This window comes from Apteryx rowi, unplaced genomic scaffold (genome assembly GCF_003343035.1).
Source record: "Apteryx rowi isolate R43461 unplaced genomic scaffold, aptRow1 scaffold_110, whole genome shotgun sequence".
Classification (NCBI taxonomy): Eukaryota; Metazoa; Chordata; class Aves; order Apterygiformes; family Apterygidae; genus Apteryx; species Apteryx rowi.
Genome location: NW_020447309.1, coordinates 1,937,166 through 1,953,912, shown reverse-complemented (window position 1 = coordinate 1,953,912; position 16,747 = coordinate 1,937,166). Strand labels below are relative to the sequence as shown.

At 37.3% G+C, this 16,747-nt stretch overlaps 3 protein-coding genes across 9 annotated transcripts in view; 1 reads left to right on the top strand and 2 right to left on the bottom strand.

Moving 5' to 3' along the window:
• CIR1 (corepressor interacting with RBPJ, 1) overlaps nt 1-15,501 on the bottom strand; it is a 41,486-nt gene extending 25,985 nt beyond the window's left edge. Inside the window, exons 1-2 of one of the 2 annotated variants that reach the window (XM_026075070.1) lie at nt 11,354-11,360; nt 3,973-3,975 (exon numbers count right to left, since the gene is read on the bottom strand). The gene's annotated coding sequence lies outside the window, so the exon portion shown is untranslated. Of the gene's footprint in view, nt 1-3,972; nt 3,976-11,353; nt 11,361-15,482 lie in introns of those variants that run through there. The other variant, XM_026075079.1, reaches the window with a different exon arrangement.
• Nucleotides 7-9,385, top strand: SCRN3 (secernin 3). Its single transcript, XM_026075128.1, has 7 exons — nt 7-104; nt 484-665; nt 1,505-1,704; nt 2,421-2,633; nt 5,074-5,236; nt 5,599-5,779; nt 7,367-9,385. Exons 2-7 carry the CDS (start codon nt 565-567, stop codon nt 7,520-7,522), a joined length of 1,014 nt encoding a protein of 337 aa, XP_025930913.1. The 5' UTR covers nt 7-104; nt 484-564; the 3' UTR covers nt 7,523-9,385.
• GPR155 (G protein-coupled receptor 155) overlaps nt 11,156-16,747 on the bottom strand; it is a 38,038-nt gene continuing 32,446 nt past the window's right edge. For 4 of the 6 annotated variants that reach the window (XM_026075030.1, XM_026075040.1, XM_026075022.1 and 1 more), the window contains exons 14-16: nt 16,288-16,352; nt 15,483-15,620; nt 11,156-13,161 (exon numbers count right to left, since the gene is read on the bottom strand). In XM_026075030.1, coding sequence (XP_025930815.1) covers nt 12,939-13,161; nt 15,483-15,620; nt 16,288-16,352 — 426 coding nt within the window. In that variant the 3' untranslated portion in view covers nt 11,156-12,938. Of the gene's footprint in view, nt 13,215-13,805; nt 13,885-15,482; nt 15,621-16,287; nt 16,353-16,747 lie in introns of all 6 variants that reach the window. The other 2 variants (XR_003255066.1, XM_026075057.1) reach the window with 2 other exon arrangements.

Sequence of the window (16,747 nt, the reverse complement as noted above, 5' to 3'; positions counted from 1 at the left end):
GGGCCCGCGTCGTCTTCGGCAAGAACTCGGACCGGCCAGCGGAGGAGGTGCAGGAGGTGCTCTGCCTCCCGGCCGCCGCGCACCCGCCCGGCGCCCCGCTGCAGGTGAGGCCGTGGGGGCAGGGGCGGCCCCGGGCGGGGGGGGGACGGGAACAGGCCCGGCCCGGCCCCGCTCCCTTGTGCGGGGAGACCCGCGGGGGCGCCGAGGAATCGCGGGTACCCGCCGCTCTGCCCTTAGCCGCCCACAGCGCAGTCCCTGTCCGGCGGGGTGACCTGCTGTCCGCAAGGAGCAGCGAACCTTTACATTGTCCACACCATTTTCTGTTTATCTTTATTGAATCTTTGTCGCTGGCCTACCCTGCTCTGTGTTTGCGGTATTAGGGTCTAATTTCAGTACCCTGGAGTCGTTAAATGAATCAGTGGAACATGCCCTCCAGAAGGAGGAGGCGCAAGCTAACCCATGCCCTGCTGTGCTCGATTGCAGTGCACCTACATCCAGGTGGAGCAAGTGGAAAAAACCTACGCCGTCGTGCTGAGCCGCCCGGCCTGGCTCTGGGGGGCCGAAATGGGCGCTAACGAACACGGCGTTTGCATTGGGAACGAAGCGGTGTGGGGAAGAGAGGAAATCGGTGACGATGAAGCTCTTCTGGGCATGGATCTCGTAAGGTTTGCGCAGACCGTTTTGGTAAACAGTACTGGATTCAGAATTTAATTTTAAAACATTCATTTTGAGTTTCTGCACTCTGCATTTGCATATAACTGTTACCCTAACCTTGTATACTCTAAAAAAACCCACAAACTCAAACTGCATTTGAGTTTTATGTGCTTTCTGTGCGTGTTTGTCTCATCTGCTGTTCTAGCCATGGTKAAAAATAGGTATTTCTTGGCATGGCAGGGAGGTTACTTCTCTCTGCCAGCAGCTGGGAACCTTTGAGAGGCATCAGGCACTAGAATAGAATCTACCAAGGAAATCATCAAACATTTTTCTCCCTACAAAGTTTCTACTAAACTGAAACGGGACTCAAAAGGAGCACGGCTGGACTTGAGGGACTGGGCTTTGGGCCTTTCTCTAGAGTCTGTTTTCATTTCCCATTTCCCCCATCTCACACACATACTTTCAGTTTCAGTCCTAGCCGTGTGTCCCCATATCAGTAATATGGACAGCTGCTTTTGCCTGTCTTACTGGGTGCCAAGATAACCCTCAGGAACCTACAGTAAGTAGTCGGTCAGGTCTTCTTGGTACTGTCTTTCCCCCTGGACCACTACTCACTGAGGCATTTCCTAGGAGCCCTCTRTCTGGCTTTCTGTATTTCTGTTTGGTTTTCTCCCACACTAAGGACATACAGTCACTGGACCCACTTTAAATGACTTACTCCTGTCTCTCCCCAGATCACTTAGGCAGCAGATACACACAGAAAGAACATGCCACTCAACTTGAATATTCATGCTGAATAGTTATATTCAAAGCATTTAATTCCAAAGGTAATATCTTCCTTTTGTTTTAGGCTTGGACTTGAGAGAGCGGACACAGCTGAAAAGGCCCTTACTGTCATAGTTGATTTGCTAGAAAAATATGGACAGGGAGGAAACTGTATGGAGAGCCATATGGCTTTTACATACCATAACAGTTTTCTAATAGCTGACAGAAAGGAGGCGTGGGTACTGGAGACATCAGGAAAATACTGGGCAGCAGAAAAAGTAGAAGGTATGGATCTCTTTGTCAGGATTTTAAATATTTCCAGTGCACTGACAATTAACAATTCCCTACTTTTCATTTACCATTTAATTAAGGCATCAAAATAGCCTCCACATATGTACACATGTACATACAAGAACAGCAGAAGTTGTTTACTAGGCCCTCAGCATAGACAGGGCAGGGGTCTCACAGAGGAGCTGAGACACCCAGAGGGGCCTTCTGAGAGTCAGAGGTGACCACTTCTACACTTGGAAAAGGAGGACAGCAGCACGGTCAGCATGAGAATAGCAGCAGTATGGGCAATTTTAAGGATGGTGGCATTCAAATACAGTTGGTTGGGGAATACTGCCAGGATCGGTGTGGTTGGGCCCTGAAGATATTAGCAGCTGATTCTTCCGCTAGACTCAGAAGAACAAGCTAGGTCTTTGGACAGTCTACGGGGAAGCATGTAGAGATGGGAATGATCAGGACTGAACATGAAAAACGATGGCGGCAATGAAAGTAAATGATTCAGAGCTGAGGCAGCAGTGAATTTTGATCTGAAGATGCAAGCAGCCAGAGAGAAAGGGAGAGGGCCAAAAATAAACCACAGGATTGCACAAATTTTGTAGGAAACTCCTAAATGCATCATCTGCTTCAGTAAGCTAATAAGCTAAATATAAAGAAAGTGCCAGGAAAAAGCATTTGATATATAAAACCAATTTTTTTCCTTACCTTAAAAACAGGTGGTGTACGGAATATTTCCAATCAGCTCTCCATCACAACCAAGATTGACAGAGAACATCCAGAACTGAGGGAATACGCCAAAAGCAAGGGCTGGTGGGATGGGGAAAAGGAATTTGATTTTGCTGCCACATATTCTTATGTAAATACTGCCAGAATGACTACATCCAGAGGCCGATACTGTGAAGGCTATAAACTTTTGAACAAACACAAAGGTATCATTCTTGTTTTGTTTGTTTGTTTTTGTAGGAAATATGAAGTGTTTAGTAAGTTACATTAATTTAAATCATAAACAATTAAACATCTGCTGTGGGGTCATCATTCATATGATTTGGTGAAACAGGAGAACTTACTAGAACAACTTTTTGTTTAAAGGTGAACTGATGAACTTTAAAGTCTTTCATCCATTTTTGCCAGTTTGGGGTAGAGAAAATAAAATATAGGTCAACTATCAAACACATACAGCTACAGTAATGACACTTAGAGGTCACATTATGGCCACACTGTTAAATGGCCCATAAGACCTAGCTCTTGAACACTTTCATGGGCTATACATTATTACTGTATCTCTAAGAAAAAACAATGGCTAAACCAGACTCTCAATAGTTTGCAGCCACTAACAGAATCTTATTTACCACTTTAGTCTGGTCCTATTCATTACAAGCCTAAGACAATGGCACATGTTCGCACACATTTTTTGTTTATTTTTTGGCTTGTGTAGGAGATTGTTTTTTAAATCTTTGTGGTTTCATTATAACTGTTACCCTAACCTTGTATACTCTAATAAAACACACTCTGAGAGCAGAATAAAGGAATTTTCTGTACTCTAAGCAGGCACTGCTAATCGCTAACTTATCCACATCACACTCTCTTTTCAGACTTCAATAGAGAGAAGCTATTACTTCTCTTCTAACTGCTTCCACCTGGCAGCTTTTTGCTGCAACTCAAAATTGCATCTGTATTCACTTGCTCATTTGAAATAATTAATCTGAACCAAAATAAAATTGCACCCCTGTGTTTTTACTTATTTCACTGAGCTCTATCAGACCAGTTTTAGCATTTAGTTAATGTGTGGGAATGAATTACCTTTTGCTGTCCTGCTCTAGTGATCATGTAAATCCTGCATTCATTTGGGGAATTGCAGGTTCTGAATACTGAAAGCATTTTCATAATACCTGTATTTACCTGTACTATAACAATGCTAAGGTTCTATCAGTGTTTTCATTCTAAATCCCCATTTTCAGGCATTTACCAGAGCCATTATAAAATTGCACTAGGTGTGCATGTGATCAGCCTCACATGGCTTCGGTTTGTTTAGATTTATTTTAAATAGGTGCCCTAAGTAAAAGCTATTTGGTTTAGAGCAATGTTAAAATCACTGTTTTCTTATTCTGCCCTTCCCAGCTTTTTCATTCAGTGGCATTACATTTTTTTCTAGATTGTCTTCACCTTGTGGAGACCATTTTTAGATAAACATTATTTACATTCAAAAATAAGCAATTGATTTTGAGAATACAAAATAGTGAAAAAGTCTAGGTCAAAAATATGTAATACCTTCTTTTCTGCAGGACAGGTTGCCAGCTTGCAGCCAACAAACTAACTGTTGCTGCTTTTAATTTCTTTGATTCAGCTAGTTTGCCGATTTGTTGAATTCTTTGACTTTCCCAGGCAACTATGGTAATACTTTAGAGAAGAGCATTCCCTTGTTTAAATGTACTGCCTCATGCCTTGTTTACAGGCAATTTGCATTGCATATAAGAAAAATTGGAGACATCTGCCTTAGCACCAGTCTAATTATTATTAATAGTTAAGAGAAAATAGCAAGGCAGTTTAAAATAAGAATCTTTATGCAGCTAGAACTTCACTGAGAGAACCACTGTAAGATTAAGTAGTAGATGATATCTTCTAGTAAAATAAAAAACAAAAAAAACCCGCGCCAAAACAGTGAATGAACAAACTTTTGTCTGCTACTAGCACATACTCAATTGGTACACCGAATCTTAAAAGAAAACTACTGTAGGAGCTGCCTGTTAGAATATTGGATTGTGTAGGGATATAATGCCACTATTTAAGCTTCTGCAGCATATGTGAGCAGCAACAGCATTGAACATTAGCTGCAGGGACATATGGCCAGGGCTCCGTTTCACCTCATCCAAAAGAGCGAGCTGTTTTCATAAGGACATTTGGTGCTACACCTCACATAGGTGGTTGATCGAGACTTCTTTAAAAATGGATGTACTATTGTTGATTCTGGGTATAAAAACATGTTACTCTCTAGCAGATCATTTCAGTTGTAATCTTGAAACCTAAGGACTTCAGCCTTTAATCCAAGCTATTAATTTTCATCTGAAAAGTTACTGACTCTCTGGAAAACCTCCCCCCCCCCCTTTTTTTAGTACTTTTGAATCATAAATTTTATAGCTCGTTATCAGCTACTCTTTGAAATAAATACTTTGGGGAAGACAAAAATAATATTTTTAAGTGTGTTACATCTTAAGGTATGCTGATGGGATGACTTTTTTTTTTTGCCAACATGGACAAACTAAAATTAGTATTGCCTTGTAAAGGAAAAAGCAGCCAGTTGTAGAGAACTTGCCCTTTAGTTGATAGAATGAATACTGCTGTTTGTAAATAATTGTTTTGTATCTTAAATAGGCTCTATTACTTCTGAAATAATGATGGAAATTCTTCGTGACAAAGAGAGTGGCATTAATATGGAAGGTGGATTTATGACAACTGGAAGTATGGTCTCTGTATTGCCTCAGGACCCTAGTCTGCCTTGTATTCACTTCTTTACAGGAACTCCAGACCCTGAGAGGTGATGTAGCAGCAAGTCATTAATACAAAAAATTGCAAATATCTGAATGAAAAGCAGTGTAATTTTGTCTAATTATATTTCTTTTGTTATTTTTGCTGAAAAACATTTACAAAGTCAAAAAGTAGGGGGAACAAAATGCATAAAATCTTGAGGGGCTCATTGCATACATTACTAATGTAACCTACTTAGTGAAACTGAATTAAAAATGGGTTTGGAGATTTTTTTTTTTTTTTTTAAGACTTCTTCCATGAGAGGAAAAAAAAATAGAATGGGAAAAAGAAAAAAATACAGCAATCTGCTGACTTGGCAATTCTAATAAAACTGTATCAGTAAAGGATATCTGTTCTATTTTCTCTTTCTAGGTCTGTATTTAAGCCTTTCATTTTTGTGCCCAATATTACACCGTTATTTAAAACTAGCTCCCCTACATTTGGTCATGATGATCCAGTTAAGAAGCAACCACGTTTTCAGACTAAGCCAGATCGAAGACATGAGCTATACAAAAAACATGAAAGTGCTGCTGTAGTTATGGAAACTACCAAGGTATGTTGATTAAATTAGATTTCAATGCAAGCAGGTGGTTTATATAAGCTCCTTGCTCACATTTTGTTAATGTGATGCCATTTAATGCCCTTTGATGGATGATGAAGAACATTGTAGTGCATCAGAGGCCAATATTCTTGGCATCTGGCAGGCATATGTTTCAGAAATGCGGAAAAATTGCAACTAATGCTTTGCTGTACCTCCAGGCTTAGTCTCGAGGCAAATATCTGTCCTGGTCATCTTGCAGAGAAGCAGGCCACACATACTCTCCTGCACTAGTCAGACAGTGGAGAAGTACAGCTCCTGATAAGAGTACTTAAAACTCATCAGCACCCTGCTCTAGGGCAGTAAGGATGTCATGCCTTTTAGCCGTGCTTGGTATCAACAGACTTATTCAAGTACTCTATGTGATGTCAGACCAGCTTATGAGAAGAATGAACCTTATATTTGTCTTTTACTTAGTTTCCCTGAGTGCTTCAGGTTAAATACTACTGATTTCATGTAATGACATTTTTTCACCAGATTTTAACTAATCCTAGTGAGGATGTTGGATATTATGGGATGTCACTTCTGAGGTCAGTGTTAGTCTCACTGAAAATTAAAAGGCTAATCAGACCCCCTTTTTTTTTCCTTTTAGAAATAGCTTTCCTTGGTGCGATTAGTTGCTTTGTCCCTATCATCCATGCAACCTTCAACTTCTGTCATAAAGGCAGTTCCTTCTAGTAGTATATTGAGTAGACTCTTTTTTCTGCCTTTTGCTTCTGTTTTTTCCCCCCCCTTTCCCTCCTTCTTCCCCCAGTGCTAGTGTTTGCTTTCCCATCCACAAAATTAGCTTCTCACTGACAGTCATGGTGATACTGTCACTAGTACATCCTCTTAAGATAGTGGCAGCACCAAGAAGTACCAAGCGCTAACATCAGGTAGAATTTAGAAACGTTTGCAGCACAGTAGTAGTATATATATAGCTCAGTAACACAGTGGATAGTTATGGGGAACCTAATTTTGCTGACATAGATGGCAACATGGAAGTGGCAGTATGTAACTGTCTGAAACATTTAAACATTACTCTGAAGTAACCAAAACAATGTGGCAATAAACAGTTTACACTGAGAAACTTCCACATGTAGAAAGACACTAAAAAATGAAACTTAGAAGCAAAGATCAGTGGACAGACAGGGAGACGGTTGCTTACTCTTAAACAGTAGTCTCTCTCCTATTTGAGAGCTCTTATCCAAGACTAAACAAGCTTTTGAACTGAGAAGAGACACAGATACACATTCTATGAAACGGACATCAGCCCACTGAAGTTTTGCTAGCATAAATACCTGGAGCAGCATTTAGTTTTTTTTCCTGTCAGGTCATCAGACAAGGAGTTTATAATATTGTAGGGAGATGAAGTAAGTGTTAGATGTTAGAAAAGAAGCACTGATCCAAGAAAATCTGCCATGGTGCTGTCTTCTACCAATAACAGCTTGTACCCTGGAAACAATTAAGAGGTTAAATAATGACTTTAAAACAGTTTCGTTAGGGTGAACCCTACATAGCTCTGTAGAGCTTTTAGTGAAATATGGACTTTGCTTTTTGCAGGAAAAAGGTAAAAAGATGCTGGCACAGATGCGGAAGTTGGAGAAACAGAAAATCAGTGAAATGGAATCAATCCTGCAAAACAGATGTCTTGACATTAATCAAGCTGTTAACCTGTTTTCACAGTGTGTAGAAGAAGAACTCAAAGTATATACATAAAGCTACTATTTGAATGCAGTATAATTCTGTTTTATGATTACCTCTTCTAATTAAGTGGATATATAGATTACATCTTATTTTCAATATACCAATTACTGTGGACAGTTTTAGAGATGTGGATTCATATTTGGGCCAAAGAGTATGAAGCAATGCTAAAAAGGTTCTTCAGAGCTAGGGAATAGCTTTGTCTGTGAGTGGCATACAGCTGTCAGCAGAGATCCATTTGCTAAAAAGCTGAGAGGCAGTTAGAAACCAAGTTACTTGACTGACTTACCTGTACAGTAGATTGCCTATTAGAATCCCTTTGTTGGATGAAGAACCCCAACTCTGATTTGGACAACTCCCTTCTAGTTATACGCTTACATAGCTTTTATTATAAAGATTATCACCGTAGGAGAATTTCACATTGTCTGAATTAAAATGGCAACACTGGATGACTTCCTAAAATATGGAACTTGCACTGAATAAAAAGGAAAGTGATATGCAAGTCAAGCAAGATCAATTTCTAACTGTTTGATAAAGCCCTTTAAAATATGTTTCATATGTGAACCTCTACTCCTTTAATGCAAACTGAGTAATGCAAACTGAGTGTAAGAGTCCAAGGTATATTAAAACCAAATCAGTTACAATTGTACAATAATTTGTTCTAAAATCTGATTACATGAAATTCAGCAATTGAAATGTCCTGCAAGTTAACCACAGTTAGCTTTTCACTTCCCTATCTCCCTATTTTGCCCACCCTTAATCTGAAAAATAATTTTTTTACATACAATATGATTATTGTTAAATTAATTCTGCAATATATCACACTGGATTGTTTTGAAATGTTTCTTGAAGTGTTACATTTTTTAAATCAGGCAGCTAGAAAGGAAGAGGTCAGAGTACATAGGGATATAAAGCATACATATATTCAGCATGAAACTTAAAAGGACTTCTAAATTTTCCACTTCATATGCACCCTTTTAATCATATCTTATCTTGCCAAAATTGCTAGTCAAGGAGTTGATTTAACACAACTTTTTCTTGCCAGGAATTATTCCTTCCTGATTGTGTATAGAAGTAGCGATCAATCTGTGACTTTACTGCATGATCTAGCAGGATAAATAGTGCAACGGTTCTTCATATGCATATAATGTTAATAGAATTAAGTATTGCAGATATCTTTTGTCTTGTTGTCTTTGATATCTAGGACTCTGAGCTGGTTTTTCTTTTTCTTTTTCTTTTCTTTTTTTTTTTTTTAAGTTTTCCTTTAACTTAATGAAACCAAGTATCCAGTGTTTGCTCAGAAAAAAAGTCCTCAACCAACTTTGTTAACAACTGATAATTTCAATAGCTTGCCCTTTTGTATTTTTGTGTTCTTATATACATAAAATAAGCTGAAATTTAGTCAGTTTCTAGAATGATTTCAGATGCTAAAGATGTGGATACAAAAATCCAGTTTTCTCATTTTATAAATTGTTCTATATCCCCACTGAGAAGAAAAAATGCAAAAGAAATACATGTGCAATTAACTTTGTAGAATGCTGCTAAATGAATGAGAAAATGAGCTTGCCAGAATTTATTCTTCCTGATCCTACAGAGAAAGTAGAGGTTAATTTGGGATATTATGTTCAGATCCATAGCAAGAAACTAACGGATCAGTAAAGATCCTTGAACTTTATAGTTCCAGTGATCTAGTTTTACTGATCTGTGTATCAAGTGGCTGTAGCAAGTCAGATCTTCTGCAAAAGTAGGCTTAAGTCAACTGTGAACCTTTTGTGCCTGTGCTGCCAACAAAATTTCTTAGAAGTTCAATAGGACAGTGGACACTCATCAACTGGAAGATATATTTAATAAAATGTGGTATTTTACTCGTTTGCCTCATGGATGTTTGTATCTGACAATCATTTGTATCCTTGTCCCATTTTGGATCATCAGCTGTCCCACACAAGGACCAAAATAAATGCTAGATAAAACTCGAGACCAAGATATGAGTCAAGTTTACAGGTAGTTTAGCAAAATCAGATTACACGTTCATGCCACAATGCAAATATGGGGAAGTTATATAGGAATGAGAGTACTGAAGGTGGTGCAGCAGGCCTTTAATCACAGCACTGCCACTTAATCACAGCATGGCAATTAACCAGAGTGTCAGGCTAAGCATATAGGTCAGGTTGTAACATAGGCAGATGCAGTCTAACTATTCTAGTTTCTGTGCTATCTTTTATATATTGGTCTACAGGGTACTGACTAAAAACAATGTGATGTCTAGAGATCGATGAAGTGATGGGCAACAAAGTACAGGATATTTTGCTACCCTGCTCCCTGGGATTTCATACTTCTAGAACACATACAGTGCAAAATACAAAATGACAATGAGACCAGCAGGAAAAAATAACCCTCCTTCCCACGAGCATACATTAAAAATCAGAATGTCCTCTAGAGGGCAGTCTTTGTCTGTTTTTAATTTAGGAAAATATCTTTCAGTTTATTTTAAAAGAACTAGAGCTTTATGAAGGATCATTACTCAAAAAATGTACTAAAAATGCTACTTAGAAAACACTCTAAAATTTTCATATCCACCCCTCTCCATTATCACAATTATTTTGAGATTACTGCTAGAAAAAAAGAGCTCACGTTTTTCATTGTAGAGACCCCTGGATTTACATGCTCAGTGGATGTTTTCATTGAATCATAACTTACAAGTTAACTGAGATTTAACCCAAACCTACCAATCTTTAAAATGAAAGAACTCATGACATCACTGACCCCATCTTTAAAGCAAAGCTATTTCTAATCACCAAAAATTCATACATCAAATTGACATACATAAAATCATCAACTACTTCAACACTTTCTGATGCTCACTGTTGGAAGCAAATATTTATCAATCAGATGTTTTAAGGGTTAAATAACTTCCTAATATCATTCAAAGCCTACTCTTAGCTTCCAGAGAACCTAGTGATTTAGAAATAGGATTAAATTATTCTGTATTTGATTCATAGTTTCTTTAGTCAACTTATTAACCATCATAGACTCTAATTGGATTAATGGTGTGGATATCAGCAGTCACAATGTTATGCAGAATTTAGTGTGACTTAATTAAAGGTGTTCTCTTCATTAGATTTGTAACAAGGAACCTCCACAAACAGACATTTTGAGTAATTTCTTTCTTAAAAACAGATATACATTGTTCAAATCTAGGGAATATTAGATTATCAAAAGGAAAGCAAGGGCAGGACTCTATGATGAAAAGGAGAGAGAATAGAGTGCAAGAATGGTGACTATACCTAGGACTGGAAAACTGAGTTAAGAGCAACTTCTTGAACATTCAAAGAATTTTCCAAATTAAAAATATTTGGTAAGTAGACAATGTGAAACATTCCTAGAGATCTGAATTAGCTCCTCACTGGTATCAGTAGCAGGCAGGCTGCTAGAAGAGAACTGTTATCTCTGTGTTAATACTCATTAACACTTGTTAATGTCCTCTTGTCCTCTGCCTACTTAAAAATCATCAAGGGTGGATTTAAGAAATACCAAATTTAAAATCTAAGAGCAACTTTAACAAATTTAACAGAAAACCACATTTCTTGTAATATTTGACATGCACACGCAGCTCTCCCATACCTCACATCACACCAAAGCTCAGAACTCTGAAATCAAATAACAACAGATTTATTAAGAAGTTACAGTTTTTAGAAGCCAGACATACTCACAGCTTCTACTCTTAATCCATGTATATCTAATTATTCCAAAATAATTGATGTACTTGTCTTCAGCAGTTGTAACAGAAATATGCTATTGTTTTCCTTTGTGGTTTATAAGCCAGAGCTTGATGCAAATGTCAATCACTTTGTTGTTGGAAGTACATAAAATATGCCACTTTGTATAATAGCATATGTATGCAGTAGGATACTGTTATGTTTCTGTGCACCCTGCAGATGTGCAATAAGACTGACTTTGATAGTAAAAGGAACTCTTTTCCCAGTTTAAGTCTTGCATGGAGTTATAGCTACCATAAAAAGACTGTTTCTTGAACAGTAGTTTGTGCTATTAAAACTACTTTTAATTCTTAATACAAAGCAGACTCATAGGTAAAGGCAATAAAATCCATGTATTAAAAAATGAAAAGACATTTAAAAAGGGTGAAAGAAGTTATTCATAAGTTTGGCTATTCCAGATGAGTGAAGAAATTTTTTTTTGTTCCTTTCCCTCACTCTACCTATTAAAAAGTTTATGTAGACAAATAAATGCTGTTCTTGCAATTCTAAAAGGGCAGCAGTAATAGCTATCAGATACTACAGTTTATCTCTAACCATTTCAAAATACTGTAGGAGATGCACGGATTCTCAGATTCTACTTTCAGTGCACAGGAATCTGAATGACATTAGAGCAACTATTTAAACATCATGTGAAGATACCTGAGGTTTATGAGAAAGCTTTATTAGGCAACCAATACTAGAATTTTAAGAACTTTAGCTATTTTAAAACCTAATCCAAATGTTCAGTTAGGATTCTTTATAGAATGGATTTAAAAGTCATTGCACTACATTTAAAAGGTTCTATGATTTGATAAAATTTTTGGTCTTGACTTGTGCAGGTATCCAGGACTTCCATAACTTCTCTGAGACTGGCACTTCTGGATTAAAATGGAGAGGCTAATTTCAGAAGGCAAAATCTACTCTCTACAGAGCTGTTACTACCACCAAAAGGCAAAATTTCAAAACCAATTGTTTACACTAAACTCCAGTATATTCTTTCCTAATTGGGGATTTTAGTTTTACATGTTTTCAAGACTTTCTCAGCTTTAATCCTCTGACATCATAATCCTCTTCACAACAATTATGCCATTACGAATGGAGGATTTTATCTTTAAGAGAGAAATAAACTGCCTGATCTGAGGCGTAAACAGCTGAGAAAAGTTCCTGGTGTTGGACAAAGCTACAAAGTAGTAAGAGTGTGGGTATGATGGAAGAATTCAAGTCAGTGGGAAGTCTGACCTTAAATAGGGATCAAGATTTCATCACACTAAATAAATATTGAAAACATACAAGAACATAAAATATTCCCAACATTCATGTTTTTTTCATTGTGGCACCAGTCACTAAATTTGCTATTATAGTATGTCTGTAATACGACAATGACATATATCATTTTACTATTTGTTACACTCAAAATGGAAAAAAAAAACCTCTAAACATGGAGCATTGTGTTTTGTTCTAGTTGCATTCTGCTTTGAATGCTCTCTAATAATACCACTTGCTACTATTTTCTTCAGAATAGACACAAGTAGAACTACATTTCTTATGCTTTACAAGAGAGAATCACACAATTCTCTGAGGGCCCTGAGAAAGAAATACTTTCAGTTTCAATGGTGAAGGCCGAGGAGACGGCTGTGTTCACCCTTAACTGCCTGTCCTCTGTGTAGGTGCCCAGGTCAATGGCTCTCAACTGTAGCAGATCTCTTTTGAATAAAGCGGTAATACAAGTATTCATCCCGAAATTCAAATTCATTTGTGATATGCTGCACGACACCTCCTTTCACCAGTCTGTCTCCATACATCACAGCTTCACCACGGTCAGAGGCAAGGCCAACTCGCATGAGCCAGTTTACCAGGTCACAGCCAAAGAAGATGCCAGTGGAGATCTTTGCACTACACCTGTATGTCAAAGGAATGATTCACCCACATGTTCTGTAAATCTGGTACCACCACTGCACGATGGGGAAAGGCAAGGAAAAATAGCAGGAAACAAGGAAAGACATCATGATAGTTAAGAGTATGTTAGAAGAGAACTTGTAAGCTTTGCATGTTAGGGACATGCCAATGTTCACTACCTTTTCCTACAGACACTTCAATGAAAAGCAAAATTTACATACAAAGTTATTTTAGGCCTGTGCAAATAAGCTACAATGAACGTAAATAGCAATTTTTCTACAAACATACACAGTGTAATTCTATCTATTGGATACTTACTTCCCATGTACTCATTAGTATGACCAACTCTGCAGCAAAATATCTGATTTGAGTGCAGTCTGCCTGCAGCATCAGCAACTGAAGCTGCACTTTAATGCCATTTTGTAATTTCTCTCCAGCTTTAAACAGACAATAACTGCTTATATATATATTGCAAATAAAAATCATTTAAACTTGCATATCTGGTTAAATATTTACCACAGAGGCAGTACTAAGAATAAAAATAAAAACATTTACAACAAGATTAAACTAATTTCCTTTTACATATTTATGAGGCAATACCACTAACATCTAGCTAGTAGCAGTAAAGATATCATTTGGAAGTTTACCTGCAGCAATGAATGTTTCTGGTTATCTAAAATCTGTTCTATGGAACCCAAGCGCAGGGTTTCTGAAGATGATTAACAGCTACACAAGACAGCAAAAAACAATGAACTTCTTTCTCTATTTTTTAAGTTAAAACAGCAGGAATTTAGAGCAAGTGTTAACGTCTATTAGCAGAGAAACAAAAAATAAATAAAAGCCATGATCACAAGGTCTCAGTTACAGTATGTTTAAATCAAAGAAGATTAGGATCAAGGTAGATGTATATTTAAAATAAGAAAATACATGCTTTCTTTTAACTTGTAAGGGGGAAATAAGACATGAAACTAGTTTTGCACAAACATAACATTAAAAAATGGAGCAACAAATGTCAGATTTGGATGTATTCTCAGATGATATAGGATTAAAAAAAACAAAACAAAAAGACCAACAACCAAGCAAATAGCCAAAAGCCCAAGAAACCACAACAGTAGTGGGAGCACAGGAAACCACAGATGTAAAACCTGTCCTATTTCAAAACAAACATTTTCTGGTATATCTTTTCTGTCTGGGCATGAAAGAAGCAAGTCCTTGAACTGCCATAGTTCATCTTTCTTAAAAGCATGGATAACTTACTTTTTATTTTTTATACAACATTAACTGACTTCTGGGAAGACTGAATGAAATCATGGTCGAAAATAGCCAATACTGCCAACAACATGTTCTGGAAAGTGGATTCAGATTATCCGACCATTAAAAAGAAAAAAAAAAGTCCTACTTAAAAGCTGACAACACAAGAAAAGTGGAAGTGCCTTATTAGGACAATTCTTCATGTCTCAACTTCATATAGTAAATATTTGAAAACAGGAAGAATCTTTTCTTTATCATCTTGCTCCCGCTGCTTTTGTCTGCATTTCTCCTCTTCTCATCTACCTACACATACTTGAATACATAATTCTCAGTTTGGGTATCATAATTTGTGTCTGAAAGCTTTGGTGAGCTCACAAATTGAGGATTACAACCCATGAGAGGAATGAGCAAAAGAAATTGTATGAACTCAGAAGGAGTAGAGGTCCTAAAACCACTATAACCTCACATACTGAGTGGCCTCTGAGAACACACAGACTTCAGTTGCAGCAACATGCCCAAAAGCTTTTGCCTCCTGCAAAGGCTACTAGTTAGCAAAAATTCTTTCGTATAAATACTGACATCTTCTTAATCCCAAAATAAAACAAATGGAAACTAAAAAGAAAACATTCCAAAACACTGGAATATTTCAAACATAGAGAATTGTTCTTAAAGGGAAGATTAAGTCAAATCTGACAAAACTTCATAGACACACACTCTATTAGAGTGAGAACTAAAATAGCCATTGTCACATGCATTTCTTCAGAAAGTTTTTGTTTCCTAAACTCCAGCTAAATGCAAAAACTGAGGCCATATTTTAATGATAAGCTATGAAACTTCTGATTACTTGTATAAAACCTAGATGGGAAAATGTGGTAATTTGAACTCCAAGGCTTCAGTTTGAGACTGGAAACATTTCTCTAAATGTTATTGCTAAATTCTTAATCCTCACTCTGATATTTGAAAAACTTTGCCACAACAGGAATCATCCACAGAAACCTTAAACCACATTTCATTATTCCAAAAGGCGAGCTATGACCCTTGTAACAGCTGGTATGCACAAGAGGAAACCTTACCTTCTGCCTCTGACAATGCTTCTGACACAGTGATCTCTGTGATATCGAACAAACTGCTGACAGGTCATCCTGATTTCCTCAGGAAGAGAGGGATCTGTATGCCCTGCTGCTTCTCTACCTCCCCAGAGAAATTCAAGTCTTAAAAACAATAAAGAGAACAATAAAAAAACAGTAAATCAACAAATGGCACTCATTTAAATACAATCTTCCTAATATATTATTGCCTATGAACACTCAGGGGTTTTATTCTAGGCTTAAGCAGAAGGAAAGACAGAAAGTAGCTGGGAGCCCACTCTAGCTGCTGGATTCACACCACAGCCAGCCAGCTGTAAGTCAAAGATGACTTTGTACAACTTCATGCCTTTACACTGAGGTACCAATAAAAGTCTCCATCCACACAAAGAACCTCCATTAAGTCATGAATACGGGACATTAAAACAGCGATAATAGAATTTGGTTCAGCATTCATATCTAAGGTTTTATTTATTAGCTGAAATTATTTCTGAAGACCCATCACTCTCACTGATCTAATCACATGTTGCACAATCATTAGATAACACAGATTTTGTCTATGGGGATCCTGTGGGAATTTTGTCTATGGGAGTGCCATTAGGACAGTGATACACACTCACACACAGTGAACTGCAATTAGCTCTCCACAGCTAAGAGAGGACAAAAATTTTGAAAATGAAAAAAGATAGCAAAGCGAATAAAAACTGAGGTGGCAGTGAACATTCAAAATCCTTTTCAAATGATAGATATTAATAATTAATTTTCTAGGAATATGTATAAAGATTCTATTTACCTTCGCTTGAAAGGCAGAATGATTAAATGCTTATCTAAGCCAAAAATACCAAAGGAAATAAAGCCCTGGAGGAAGAACACAGAAATAGCAACATTAAGAAAATACTTCTGTTTTAGTCTGTAAAGAGCAGAATAAAATGCTAACAATTCATTGCCAAAAGAGTGTGTCTGTGTGTGTGTGCGTGCGTGTGCGTGTGTAAGTAAAGAAAAAAAGCCCTTCCTCTGCCAAAATACATATGCAAAAAGTATCCTTCTTCTCTGGACACCACTAGAAACGTATTTTGTTGCTGGTTTGATTTTTCATTTGAGCCTTAAAAAGATTAATACATAACATTCTGTTAAAGAAACTCTCCAAGAAACAGAGTTCAGTAAATCTACTGCTGTGACATCCCATCTGATATTCAAAACGTCAGGATCCTTACATAACCGGTTATTTAAATCTCTCCTTATTAATGTCAAGA